This window comes from Vicia villosa, linkage group LG7 (assembly GCF_029867415.1).
Source record: "Vicia villosa cultivar HV-30 ecotype Madison, WI linkage group LG7, Vvil1.0, whole genome shotgun sequence".
In the NCBI taxonomy this organism is placed as follows: Eukaryota; Viridiplantae; Streptophyta; class Magnoliopsida; order Fabales; family Fabaceae; genus Vicia; species Vicia villosa.
In genome coordinates, this window is record NC_081186.1 from 138118348 (window position 1) to 138134042 (window position 15695).

Below are 15695 nucleotides of genomic sequence, written 5' to 3' on the forward strand. Positions count from 1 at the left end.
GTGATAATTGAATGGCTCTCACAATAAACAAGGAACAAACTAAAACCCTAGAAACTCTTCAATAAACACGGACTAGTTGATACATTAGGTTTAGATTATTCTTTTAAACAGTCTTCCATAAAAATGGGCTTCGGCCTCTTTAATCAAATTGATGCAAATCCACAAACTGATTGCTGCATGATTTATGCAGAAAAATTCTCCTTAAAATAAGGAACAAACATCACATGTTTCCTAAACTGTCTCAACATCATATTTTATGAAACAAGTGCACAACTGGAATAGAAACAGTTGTTCAAAAATTAATCCTTCCTGTACTACGAAAATTTGTGAGATAAAATACTAGAGAATCTCACATTTAAATAAACCAAATCTTCCAAGAAGTAAAAGCACAGTCTACTAAGATGTCTAATCAACATGTCACAACATCTTCCTCAACATCTGGCTATGATACATGTTTTAACAAAATTGATGGAACTCATCAAATCACATACCTAACAATATATTTTATATAAAAGTTTCTTCAATAATGACCTTTATTTCTCGGTCAAGTGACTTAAATCTCAAAAGGATTTTGCCAACACATCGCATAAAAGTACCTACATGTTCCTCAAAATGCTCTCAGAAAAGCATCAATGATAGTGAACAATATTTTTCATAAATTCACATTCACCACCATTTTCCATCAACAATACCCATTTCATTCCATTCACCATATTTCTTAAAACGCTAACTCTAAAAGCCCTTCTCAATGGACTTCAATTACCACCTTTATGAACTTTCCACTTCAAACCTATATGTTCCCTCCAACAACGACTTTTTCTTTCCCTACAACTTCCTTGAGTTCAGACATCTCCTTTAAGAAATCGCTAGAAAATCATATTCAATGTTAAACCAAATTAGTTCCTCAAAAAACATTTGTGGTCTAGGTACGTCTTTCCCCGCCGACATCGATGATTCTTGTGAATAAACTTTTAATGCAAGCAACGATGTTTTGAAGCTTGCGAACAAGATTGTGGATGAGTTTCATAGGGTTCAAAAGGAGCAAGATATGAAAGAAGGGAAAGACATGTTTTTCAAATTTAAGAATGGGAAGGAAATGGTTGGTTATTTCGGTGATTAAGTGAATGGAAAGAAATATAAATTTTTGTTTCATGTAGACACTCTTAGGAAACTTCTGTATCATTATAACCTTGTGTTGACAACTCAAATCAACCTTTTGAACATGTTTGGTTGATTTTTTTTAAAATACTTTTTTTCTGGGATTGAGATGAATTTTATGGGTTTGAGATAAGTGTGATGATGAAGATGGTGAAGGAGAAGAGTGAAGAAGATGAAGTTATATAAAAAATATTATGCGATGACTATTTATAGTTATATTCAGTATATTATTAATTTCCAGCCGTCTGGTGTTTGTTTTTAAAGATCAAATTGTTAAAATTAAAAAAATAACAAAGTCTTTGGTGGACACTCAACAAAATTGTCTCTCCTAAGATAATTAAAGTTAAAAGTTAACAAAATTGACTAAGTTAGCTAATGTTATAGTTTTTTAGGGACTAAAACGTAACACTTATTAAATAAACAACCAACGTGAAATCTTAAATTAAGTTAAGGGACCACGACACTAATTAAGGCTTTTAAGAAATATAGATGGTAGAAAATTGATAGTCTATTGAATGTAACAATGAGCTGTCAACACATAGTATTTTTTTATATAGCTCCATCTTTTTCCCTCTTCTCCTTCATCATCTTCATCATCACATCATCAATATTTATCTCAAGTTCAGAAAAAGGAACATAAGCAAATGAAAAATAATTATAACTTGCAATGAAAGAGATTATTATTTTAAAATATTGTCCCATCCAAAAAAGTTAGTATATTTTTTACATAAATTTTCTTTAATAATGACCTATATTTCTCGGTCATGTGACTTAAATCACTAATGGATTTTGCATAGACATAACATAAAAGTACATATATGTTTCTCAAAATGCTCTCAGAGAAGCGTCACTGATATCATTTATATATGTTAAAATTAAAGTATATTTTGTGATTGATTGAAGGTATATATACTACCAAACTTTTTGTGAAGGTATATATATGGAATGTATCGAGTAGGATGACATTTTAAAAAAGAGATAGGAGGACTTAATCCTTGCCATTAGATTGGATATTTGGTCTTGATGAACATTTATTGTCTATGATTGCACATGATTTTATCAAGACCAAGTATCCAATCTAATGGCTAGAATTAAGTCCTCCTATCTCCTATTTAAAATGTCCTCCTACTTGATACATCCCACAAGAAAAGAAAGAAAATCTAATCATTAGTAATGAGTATTTGAATATAATATTTACAAAATGTCCACAATTGATTTGATCATCAGATTTGAAAAATTTAAACAAATTCAAAACTAAGGTTGTTGTTCTTTATTGAGATAAGGTTCAGAATATTTTGTGTTTATTATATTGAAAAGTAACATTGTTGAAATACTATTGTGCAATTGTTTTGAGAGGAAGAAATGAAGAAAAGTAGAATATTTTTGGTGGTGCTTATGTTGTTGCAGTGTTGGGTAGCTATGGCAGATACTGAATATTTGAAATACAAAGATCCAAAGCAACCATTGAATACTAGAATTAAGGATCTTGTTGGTAGAATGACTTTGGAAGAGAAAATCGGTCAAATGCTTCAAATTGAGCGCACGGTTGCTTCTGCTGATATAGTGAACAAGTATTACATTGGTAAGTTTTTGTTATTAATATGATTATTCACTGTGAATCTCAACTGCGACGCGAGGTTTTATGATATTTAACTGCGTGAAAAATTACTTCAGGGAGTCTTCTGAGTGCTGGTGGAACTGTTCCTAAGGTGAACGCAACTGCAAATTATGGGGTTGATATGGTGAATAAGTTTCAAAAAGGTGCATTGTCGACTAGGCTTGGAATTCTAATAATATATGGAGTTGATGCTGTTCATGGTCATAACAATGTTTATAATGCTACTATTTTTCCTCACAATATCGGTCTAGGGGCTACAAGGTAAATAAATAACCATTATACATATATTTATTGTTGTTCCATAATGGAACCAAAGTTATCGGTAAATGAGGAGTTAGAGCTTGATGCAGTCTGATTTTGAGCTTTTGATGTGATGGAAAATGAGCTGACTTGCAATATTAGCACTTCAACGATATTGGGCGTTTGCCTATTAGGTCTTGTAGGCCGCCCAGAACATTTGTGTTTTGTAATTTTTCTTTGTATTGATGATTTTAGTTTCTTTGAATCTACAAGGATCCTCAACTAGTGAAGAAGATTGGTGATGCAACTGCTCTTGAAGCAAGAGCGACCGGAGTTTCATATCTCTTCGCTCCTAGCATCGCGGTAATTAAGATAATCAAATTACATATATGTCAATCGCACATTACAAAAGATAGTCGTTTGTTCAAATTCTTCTACGTTGTAGTGTGGTTATTACCACTATTTGACAATATTGTTCTATCTTATAAGGGTCGTCTTTGAGGGTGTGTAAAATAGTGCCCCTAATTATTTCGTCACATTTAAGTTATGATTAACCAACACAGGGTGTTAGAAAACTTAAGACGGTCTTGATTTTAAAGTATATGTTTGTGTAGGTTTGTAGAGATCCAAGATGGGGTAGATGTTATAAAAGTTATAGTGAAGATCATAAAATTGTTCAAGCTATGACCGAGATAATTCTAGGATTGCAAGGTGATATCCCTCCACATTCACGCAAGGGTGTTCCATATGTTGCTGGAAACAAGAAAGTAGCAGCTTGTGCAAAACACTATGTTGGTGATGGTGGAACGACAAAAGGAATCAATGAGAATAACACAGTTATAACAAGACATGAATTGCTTAGCATTCACATGCCAGCTTACTATGACTCAATTATTAAGGGTGTCTCAACCATCATGGTTTCTTACTCAAGCTTGAATAAACAAAAAATGCATACTAATTACGATTTAATCACAAGATTTCTCAAGAACACGCTCCATTTTAAAGTAACACTTTACTCCAAATATCTCTCATTTCATATATCAAATATTGGTGTTTATCAGTATATGTATGCTTAAAAATTTGTTTTTATATTTTGTAGGGTTTTGTCATGTCAGATTTTTTCGGAATTGACAAGATAACTTCACCTCCTCATGCTAACTACACACATTCAATTGAAGTCGGAGTAAATGCCGGTATTTACATGGTAAGCTATGATTTTTTTCAATTTTGCTGAGTAGTATTTTTATAGTTAGGTATCAAAATTTTCTTTCTGAAAGCTTCGTGTCCGCCCCTAGGACTGACTAATCTCAGGTACACCAATTTTACCACCCATTTACTGAGGTCTCTTTTAAAGCCAGAGCAAAAGTTCAGTATGAACTGACCTAACACATGAGTCGTCAAGAATCAAACTTGATATTCTAAAGCTTACAAACACTCACACTCTTTGTGTATAAACCAATGATTTTATACATATAAAATATGATCTTTTTAATACTAAATGTTGTAGTGATGCAGGTAATGACTGCAGCTGACTTCCGAGAATTCATAGATGGCTTATCTTTACTAGTGAAAACAAATGTTGTATCTATGAAAAGAATCAATGATGCAGTGAAGAGAATTTTGAGAGTCAAGTTTGTAATGGGTCTATTTGAAAAACCATTGGCTGATTAGAGTCTTGTTGACCATCTCGGAAGCCAGGATAGTCGACTAACTTTGATTTAAGTATGTTTTTAGTCCCTACAAAATTATAGAACTATATATTTTCAACCTAATTTGACAGGAGCATAGAGAGTTGGCTAGAGAAGCTGTGAGGAAATCATTGGTACTATTAAAGAACGGTGAAAGCGTTGATAAGCCGTTGCTTCCTCTTCCTAAAATGGCTTCAAAAATACTTGTTTCCGGAATTCATGTTGATAATCTAAGCTATCAATGTGGTGGATGGACGATTCAATGGCAAGGGCTTAGGAGCAACAACATTACTAGTGGTACGACAATTCTGAGTGCGATAAAAAATACAGTTGAAAAAGACACTAAGATAGTCTATCAGGAGAATCCATCTCTCGAATATGTAAAATCAAATGATTTTTCATATGCAATTGTGGTAGTCGGAGAAACACCATATGCGGAAACAAATGGCGACAGTTTAAACTTAACCATCTCAGGTAATGGGGCAGAAACAATAAACAATGTATGCAGCGGAGTGAGATGTGTGGTTGTGTTAATAACTGGTAGACTTGTGGTTATGTTACCATATATTGACATAATCGAAGGACTTGTTGCGGCATGGCTTCCTGGTAGTGAAGGTTACGGTATTACAGATGTTTTGTTTGGTGATTATGGATGTAGTGGTAAACTTCCAAGGACATGGTTTAAGAGTGTTGATCAATTACCTATGAATGTTAGTGATTCTCATTATGATCCTTTGTTTCCATTTGGATTTGGTCTTACTACTCAAGGTCTTAAGAATACTTAGAGCTTATTAGTGCTTGAATTAGTTGGGTGTTGTGTCATATGTCTTGATTATATGAAATCTAAGTACAAAATTTTCCTAAGTTGGGTGTTGTATCATATAAGTGTGTATCTGTAAGCTATTTATGAAATAAAATATCAAATAAAGTCAATAGTTTTCATAAGTTATCCAAATAAGCCCTAGCTAGTAAAACGGATTCCTAAAGGCGAAAAAAGAATCAATCATGTCATATTCATATATTCTACATTGCGATCAGAAACAATTTTAAATAAAAGTTTATCAAGTTATTTACCCTCAATCTGGATATTCACATAATATTATAGTCTATTAATCCAAAAGAAGTTTATAAAACAAGCACCTTAGAGTTTGTCTAAATTCTCCCGTCATCCATCCATTTAAATTTGGCATCCTTCAATTTTTTAATAGTGTTACTTTGTGTAATACAATGATAATGACTAAATTTATGTAAATAATATTCCATTTTCATTGCAAATTATAAGAAATTTTCATTCACTTTTGTTCTTTTTTTTTGTGTTTGAGATGAATTTCATGGGTTTTAGATGAATATTGATCAATGTGATGATGAAGATGATAAAGGAGAAGAGGGAAAAGGTTGAAGTTATATAAAAAATATTATGTGTTAATAGTTCATTCTTACCTTCAGTAGACTATCAATTTCCATTGTTACCCAAAAAGAGAAAGAAAAAGAACATAAGTGAATGAAAATTTCTTATAATTTGCAATGAAAGAGATTATTATTTTAAAACATTCTCCCATTAGAACAAGTTCGTATTTTTTTACAACATTTTCTTTAAAAATGAGCATTATCTCACGGTCTAGTGACTTAAATCTCTAAAGGATTTTTACAAAACATCACAAAAAAGTACATATATGTTCCTAAAAAAATCTGAGAAGCGTCGGTGATAGTGAGAGACAAAGTTCATTACTTCACATTTCCGATATTTCTTAAAACCCTAACCCTAAAAACACTTCTAAATGGACTTCAATCACACTCTATTTAAGCTTTCCACTCTCGCCCTATTTGTTCTCTCCGATGAAGACTTCCGCTTCTACTATAACTTTCCTGAATTTAGACATCTCATTGAAGAAATTGCCAACACATCACATACAATTGCATATATGTTCCTCAAAATGCTATAAAAAAGCATCAATGATAGTGAACAACATCGTTTACAAATTCACATTCACCACCATTTTCCATCTAAATACCCATTTTATTCCATTCACCATATTTCTTAAAATGCTAACTCTAAAACCTTTCTCAATGGACTTCAATCACCACTTTTATGACCTTTCCACTTCAACCCTATAAGTTCCCTCCAACAACAACTTTTGCTTTCCCTATAAATTCCTTGAGTTCAGAAATCTCCTTTAAGAAATCACTAGAAAATCACATACAATGTTAAACCAAATTAGTTCCTATAAAAACATATGTGGTCTAGGTACATCTTTCCCCGCCGACATCGATGATGCTTGTGAATAAATTGTTAATGCAAATGACTATGTTTTGGAGCTTGCGGACGAGATTGTGGATGGGTTTCATAGGGTTCAAAAGGAGCAAGATATGGAAGAAGGGGAAGACATGTTTTTCAAATTTAAGAATGGGAAGAAAATGGTTGGTTATTTGGGTGATTAAGTGATTGAAAAGAAATAGAATTTTTTGTTTCATGTAGACACTCTTAGGAAACTACAGTATCATTATAACCTTGTGTTCACAACTCAAATCAACATTTTGAACATGGTTGGTTAAAAATATTTTAAAATAATTTTTTTTTTTGTGTTTGAGACGAATTTTATGGGTTTGAGATAAGTGTCATGATGAAGGTGGTGAAGGAGAAGAGGGAAGAAGATGAGTTTATATAAAAAATATTATGTGTTGAGAATTTATAGTTATATTTAGTAGATTATCAATTTCCAGCCATCTAATATTTTTTTAAAAATCAAATTGTTAAAATTAAAATAATAACAAAGTCTTTGGTGGACACTCAACAAAATTGTCTCTCGTAAGATAATTAAAGTTAAAAGTTAACAAAATTGACTAAGTTGGCTAATGGTATTGTTTTTTAGGGACTAAAACGTACAACTTACTAAATAAACGACCAAGGTGTAATCTTAAATTAAGTTAAGGGACCACGACACTAATTAAGCCTTTTAAGAAATATAAATGGTAGGAAATCGATAGTCTATGGAATGTAACAATGAACTGTCAACATATAGTATTTTTTATATAGCTCCATCCTTTTCCCTATACTCCTTCATCATCTTCATCATCACATCATCAATATTTATCCGAAGTTCAGAAAAAGGAACATAAGCAAATGAAAAATTATTATAATTTGCAATGAAAGAGATTATTATTTTAAAATATTTTCCCATCCAAACAAGTTAGTATATGTTTTACATAAAATTCTCTATTATAATGACATATATTTTACGGTCAAGTGACTTAAATCCCTAAAGGATTTTGCCTATACATCACATAAAAGTACATATATGTTCCTCAAAATGCTCTCACAGAAGCGTCATTGATATCATTTTTATATGTTAAAATTAAACGATTTTTTATGATTGATTGAAGGTATACTACCAAACTTTTTGTGATGGGTAGATAAATTGTCCATCCATATATATATATATATATATATATATATATATATATATATATATATATATATATATATATATATATATATATATATATATATATATATATATATATATATATCAAGTAAGAGGACATTTTAAATAAGAGAAAGGAGGACTTAATCCTTGCCTTTAGATTGGATATTTGGTCTTGATGAACATTTATTATCTATGATTGCACACGATTTTATCACGACCAAATTTCCAATCTAATGGCTAGGATTAAGTCCTCCTAACTCCTATTTAAAATGTCCTCCTACTTGATACATTCCAAAAATATATATATATATATATATATATATATATATATATATATATATATATATATATATATATATATATATATATATATATATATATATATAGATATGAGATGTATCAAATGAGAACTTTGGCTATAATGAGAACTGAGAACTTCTGATAATAACCATTGGATTTGAATTAATGGATCATATTTACCTCATTTGTTAAAATATTTAATTAATATTTAAGTGAACAAGATATTTATGCAATATGTATTTCAAATATGAGTTAAATCTGAGCCATTAATTCAAATCCAATAGTTATTATTAAAAGTTCCCAGTTCTTATTATAGCAAAAGTTCTCATTTGATACGTCCACATATATATTAGCAAGTTAGTTTTGAATTTGTTTATATTATTCAAATTTGATGATCAAATCAATGATGGACAGTTTGTAAATATTCTATTTTCAAATACACATTAGTAATGATGAGATTTTTTTAAATAGTAGATAAAGTTACCTTTTATATAGATTTTACAAATGGTGGAGTCTATTTTTTGTTTGCCTTCTATTTTTATAAACTCTAAATTATTGAATTATAAAATAGCAAGTAAATTTATGAAAAAAAAATTAATTACTATATTTAATAATGAATTACTCTCTCCAACTCAAATGTATCTTTAAATCAACCAATCGTTAGTTGGTCCAGTGGTGATTGGCGCTGGACTTGGTAGGGAGAACCACGGTTCGATCCCCCGCAGCTGCGATCGGGAGGGGGCTTGACCCACTTGATGCCAGAGCTGATCCCCCGAACCGGACTATACCGGTGGTGATAAACCAAAAAAAAAAAAAAAGATTTGAAAAATTTAAACAAATTCAAAACTAAGGTTGTTGTTCTTTATTGAGATAAGGTTCAGAATATTTTGTGTTTATTATATTGAAAAGTAACATTGTTTTAATACTATTGTGCAGTTGTTTTGAGAGGAAGAAATGGAGAAAAGTAGAATATTTTTGGTGGTGCTTATGTTGTTGCAGTGTTGGGTAGCTATGGCAGATACTAAATATTTGAAATACAAAGATCCAAAGTGTCGCGGGGAAAAATCGTTATCTTTTTTTCTGGATGAGACACCTGATGCCTTCTTTGGGCTCGAGTGCTCAAAAAAAATGATTTTTCTTTTGTACCGACCAAACTTTTTATTGTTTCCAAAGTAGGAAAAGGAAAAAAGCTGCAATAACCTAAAAAGTGGGGGAGAGATTCCGGGTAAGAGGGTTGGTTATACGAAGGGAAGGTATTAGCACCCAACGTATCTATAGTACTCTATAGGTTTCTTTGTTTTGTTTATTCCATTCTTGTTGTGGTGGAGGTTCTTGTGAGAAAGAGGTGGGACCTAAGGTGTTTGTTTGATTATGCTCGCAAAGATCATCGCGATCCTCTGCATACATATCCCTTAGAGGGAATCAGAGCATCTGTAGCTCGGGGTCTACGGGTGCTAAGGTTTGAATGGTTTGAGAGAGAAGTTTTGCTCGCCAAGGATACGACCTTGTGCCTACGTATTCTCAAAGGGATGTTGAGAAAGTCAGAGCAATCGTAGTTCCCACTTATGCTAGTGGAAGCAAAGGATAAGAGACAAATGTCATCTCAATGTTCGATGTATCTAATCTATATCATCACATACATCTGTTTGATTTTTGTTTGAAAATCTTTTCATTATAAGCCCTGGGCTGTGCCACTTATGGCGCTTAGAATGATAAAGATGTTTTTGTTGTTTAACCAGCCTTGTGGCAAAAACTTTCAATGAAGTCAGCCTTGTGACAAAAAGTTTTGATTAATCAGCCAGCCTTGTGGCAAAAGTTTCAATGAAGTCAGCCTTGTGACAAAAACTTTGATTAATCATCCAGTACGGTGGCAAAACAGTTTGATTGATTAGCCAGCCTTGTGGCAAAAAAGTTTGATTGATTAGCCAGCCTTGTGGCAAAAAGTTTGATTGATTGATTGTTTGTGATGATATAGAAGAGATACTCCTATCATAGAGATGAAAAATGTCTAATCTCCTAGGGTATTTGTTTTGGATATTGGGGATTGTGGACCTCCGATTTTTTTTAATACCGGGCCATACCTCTGATCTGTAGAGATACGTGAACTGACTCTTTTTTGTCGCTTAATGCTTTCGCATTTTTTTGAAACTATCACAGAGTCGCCACCGACCTTTTATTTTATCCAATTAAGGAAAGGTTTATAAAAGAAACAGAAAAAAGACCTTTAAGAAATTCTGGGTAAGGGGGTAGGTTATACAAAGGGAAGGTGTTAGCACCCTTTGTATCCATGGTTATCCATGGGCTCTTAAGTTTGCTTAGCTCACTTGTTTTTCGATCACTTTTCAATTGCTCTGAAATTGCTCATATGTGGTTTCAAATACCTTTGTAATTTGAATTTTGTAATGATCCGTGTGTGGATGTATACAAAATGCTTGTTTATCTTTCGAAAGATGTTTTGAAAAGAACGTTAACTTTGTAATAACCCGTGTTTGGATGTATACAAAGTATTGTCTTTTTTGAAAGTTTTGAAAAATCAACATTGTATGAGAATTTTGTTTGTTTTGATTTGAGCAAGCAAACTAGGAGGTCTACCCTGAGTTGTAAGGTCTTTATCCTATTTCCTTTAAAAATCTATCCTTTCACCGGATATAAAAGCAAGGTTCGATTTTGTACTCGAAACAGTAGAATTTGACTTTGATTTTGAAAGATTGTGAAGGGATTACCTTAAGAGGTGCAAGTGTGATTGTGGTTGGATTCAGATATTTATCTTTGACGTTAGTGATCTAACGGTTTAATTTTATCTTTGACATGCACGCAGTTTATATGTGCTGGAAATTAAAATGCGGAAATGTAAAGTGCGGAAAGTAAATCTACGCTATTACATCGATTGTGCGGGAAATGTAAACTAGCCTATTTACATGAATTTGACATCCTATACATTTATCTAGGAATTTAAATTGCAAGAAAAATAAAAGGCATGTTTTTTGGTTTTTTATGATTTCTTTTAATTATAATTAATGTATGATTAATTAAATTAAAATGGAGAAAAAAGATGAAAATTGATTTAAACCTAGAAATTAAGTTTAAAATATGTACAAAATATTTATCAATTAATTTTAAAAACAAAACTAATTTTTTTGGAATTTTTGGAATTGATTTAAGTTAATTAAAACATAATTATGTAAATAATTATACAAATAATTAAAACTTAAAAAGAAAATTATTCAAAATATGTACAAAATTAGTTTATAATATATAAACAATATTTTATATAAAGAACAAAATTTTTTATGATTTTTTTGATTGGTTAGAATAATTAAAAAGCAAATATATAAATATATACTAATTAATTATGCAAAATATTGAAATTATGAAGAAAAATAAAATATTTTTATTTCAGAAAATAGTATATTATTTTAGAAGTCTAAAAATATTTTTTGTGTATTTTTTGGATTTTTAAAACTATTTTTAATTAATTTAACAAAGAAATTAAAATAAAAATAGAAAATAAAATAGAAATAAAGGATACTGATCCTGTGTGGTTGTTTGTGAGGGAACATGGTGTGCATGCGTGATCAGGAGCGTTGGATGAGTCATAAATGAGATCAGATGGTCCAGATGGTGAGGGAACATCACTTATGACACGCCTGCAAAACACTGAAACCAAGGGTTATATTCAAAAAAGCGCGCGCGTCAGAACCAATAGGGGGGGACACGTCTTCGTCTTCAACCTTCAGACAAGACTTTTAATAGCGCTTTCTTACCAAAAGCGCTGTAATTGGTTACTTACTAAACCTGCAAAATAGCGAATAGGGTCAAACGCACACATACATTTAGCGCGATGGTACCATTCAATTCGTTTTGTCCATACGAATCTAATGGTGCTATTTAGAACTTCTAATTTTGCCTAATTTGGAAAGCCCTAAATTTGAAGCTATGAACCCTAAAATGGTAGTTTCGTTTATACGTGTCCAAACTTCAATTAAGTTTCCAGAAATGATCTACACCTCAAACCAAACTCAATAGTATGTCTACATCTTGTTAAACATGTGTGAATAACCAGATACGAATTGATTTTAGTTTGAACAAATTTTGACCTGTGTAGCTCGATTCAGTGAGCTTCAAGGCTTGTAATTGATTGAGATAGTTTCAGTGATGTTTAAGGAAGGTGTATGAATGCTTAGTTTGTATTGAAATGGACTGAAATTACAAATTCGAATTTGAGTTTTTCTTTGAATTTTTTGAAGTGATTACAAGTGTTATATGCTATGCTATGCTTCTGAATTCGTGTCTTCTTTTTTGCTGAACTAAGATAGCTTATTTATAAGCTATGTGTGCTTAGAAATGAAGCTAAGATGTGTCTTAGTTGCCTTTGTTGAAACTTTGCATTTTTTAATATAAAAAAGCTTGAATTCTTGACCAAGTCATCTTGCCTTCAATGCACCTGCCTTGCCCTTCAATTCTCTGCAGAAAGATGAAGATTCTTTGAGGTGAGTCATGCTTGATTTGTAAGCTAACCTTTATCCATGCATTTTCCTTTTAATTTTAATCTTAAAGTAAGATAAAATCATGCAAAAATGGATAAAAAAAGGTATGGGCTTAGTCTTGGTCGTGGGAGGCCCATAGTAACATGGAAATGATGTTTGAATGCTGAAAACTTGGCCCCATTTGGAAAAAATACATTTTTGAGCAATGTTGATTTCATGCATTTTACCAAAATTTAGCCAACTTCAACAAGGTGTAAATCCTTCAATTTTTGTCATATGAAGGAGATCTTGCACTTTTTGGAAACCTCAAAGAGTCCTCTAACCAATGTCTTTGGTCTCATGTCAAAATGATTTTTGAAGCTCCTTGTGTGCCCTTTTGAAAAAAGTGTCTTTTTGTTGACTTTGAAAATGACCTGTAATGTCTTTGGTCATATTTTTCAAATGGTGAATCCAATGACCATGGGATCAATGGCATTTGAAAGATAATTGAATTTCCTTCAAAACAAGCTTTGGTTTGAATTTTTTGGATGAAGGATGAGAGAGTTATGATCAGTCAAAGTTGAGTTGACTTTTCAGGCAAAAACCCTAATTTTGAATCTTAGGGTTTTGTTGATTTTTGATCTTTCCTTGATGAATTATGATCATCCAATGATCAAATGATGAATCCTTTGACAAAATATGGACTTTGACAAAAAATTTCATTTTTGACTGTCTGTTGACTTTTTTGGTCAAACGGGTCGTCTGTTGACTGTTTGAGCTGCTGACGGTGCGTCTGAGTGATTTGAAGTTTGAAAATTTGTATGATGGTACTTTGAGATATATGGATGTATATGAAATCCATTTGAGCTCTCAAAAACTTGTTGCCCCTGTAAAAACAAGAAAAACCCTGATTAGGGACTGTTTGTGTAGGAGACAGTTAAGCGTACCTGATTTTTGTGCAGTGTTGAGTCTCTGCTAATCATGTGATATTCAGAAGACTTCTTTGAACAAAAATCTTGGAATTTTGAATTGTGAAAGATTGATTTGATTGATGGTACAAAACACTGAGAATTGTACTGCCAGCAGTTTGGCTGTCGACTGACTGTTCAGGTATTGATGTAGCAGTTAGAGTGAAAAATCAACAGTCAAAGTTAATTTTCTTTTTTGTTGTTTTTTGTTTTTGTTTTATGTGAAAAATGAAAGTTTATTTACATGACTTGTTAGAAAAACACGGACATAATAAATAACTAATATTTACGGTATGCGGGCAAAATTACCGATAATAACCCTGAAAATCATTTAATGCACAGAAATAGGAATATTTGACTGGCAGAAAACACACAAAATATTATCTTAGTAACTAAGCAATATTATGACAAATAGTACAACATTTAATACTGACAGTACAAATATCACATACTATATTGAACAGTACGACGAATAAACGGTACATTTAAGAAATAAGAAATACGGCAAATTTTAAGAATGACGATTAATGACCCATGCTATGAACAATAACATGTAGATGATTGGGAGTGCAACTATTGCAGGTCCACACTCCTCAGGACTATGCAGGCAGATGAAAGTCATGATCACCGTAGCAATGGTGATGACTGTAAGAAACAGTGTCTCTATCCACTTTGCCATTCTTGTTAGGGAAGAAGAGAAAATAGATATGAGATAGGAATTTGAAAGATGAATTGGAATTTGATGTGAGATCTTATGGAAGAAAATGAGAGGTATTTATAGAATGGAAAGAAGGAAAGAGACGTTGGGGAATGATGTGATTCCGTACAAAAGGAAAATTTGAGTGGAAGTAAGATTTGAAAGAAAGAGTATGATAGTGTTGGAAAAAGGAGAGATTTGATTTTTGAAAAAGAGATTTGAAAAGATTTTTGCAAATAATGGAATATAGTACAAAAATTAGTGGGAAACAAAAGATAATAATAATCTAATTGTTACCAGTACAGTCTAAGTTTCCTGATTCTGCGCCTACAAAAAGATTTAACTCTGTACCAATTGTGTCAGTACTATTTATCTGTAAATAAATAAATAGCATGTGTGAAGTAATAAACAGTATTTGGCGTTTGCGTAAGCATAAATTCAACTGCAGGCCAAATTACCGTATACGAAAAATTCTAAAAACTAAGTGTTTCATATGTTAGGACATTTGTTGAAATAAAAATCCATGATTATATGAGACCCTTAATTTTCAGATTGGAGTTTTCTTGAAAAATATGTGGGCAAATTTTGGGGTATAACAGTTGCCCCTATTCAATCTTCTTAAACCTGAAGAGATTGTCTGAAATCTGAAGGTAGAAGATGATTGAATATATAGATGCCCTGAAAATTTGCACTTACCTTGATCGGAAGAGATGTTGGAAGTTGCATTTGAATGTCGTCTGCGAAATGTTGTTGGCAGATTGAAACATTACCTGAGATGGGCTTTCAGATGCCACCTGGTGAATGGGTTGATGGTTTGTTCATCAGAATGAATCCATTGATTATATCTTGATGAAGGATTTGAAAGTCTTTGTGTTGACTGTTTCGGAACCGTCCAAGGTTACCGCTTTAAGTCTTGGAAGATAATCGTTACGGAACTTGTCCAAAGTTCTTCCGATTTAGATCTTGGAAGTTGATCATTGTGGAACCGTCTGAGGTATCGCTTTAGATCTGCAACGTTAGATCGTTTTTGGAACCGTCTGAGGTATCGCTTTAGATCTGCAACGTTAGATCGTTTTGGAACCGTCTGAGGTATCGCTTTAGATCTTTGATGCTAGATCGTTTTGGAACCGCCTGA

General features: G+C 32.1%; 1 protein-coding gene across 1 annotated transcript; it reads left to right on the forward strand.

Annotated features, from left to right (window-relative positions):
• The first annotated feature begins 2577 nt into the window (after positions 1-2577).
• On the forward strand, positions 2578-5489 carry LOC131620258 (uncharacterized). The gene is made up of 8 exons (XM_058891256.1): positions 2578-2740; positions 2833-3037; positions 3179-3197; positions 3290-3379; positions 3631-3933; positions 4116-4220; positions 4532-4651; positions 4797-5489. Exons 1-8 carry the CDS (start codon positions 2578-2580, stop codon positions 5487-5489), a joined length of 1698 nt encoding a protein of 565 aa, XP_058747239.1.
• The last annotated feature ends 10206 nt before the right edge of the window (positions 5490-15695 follow it).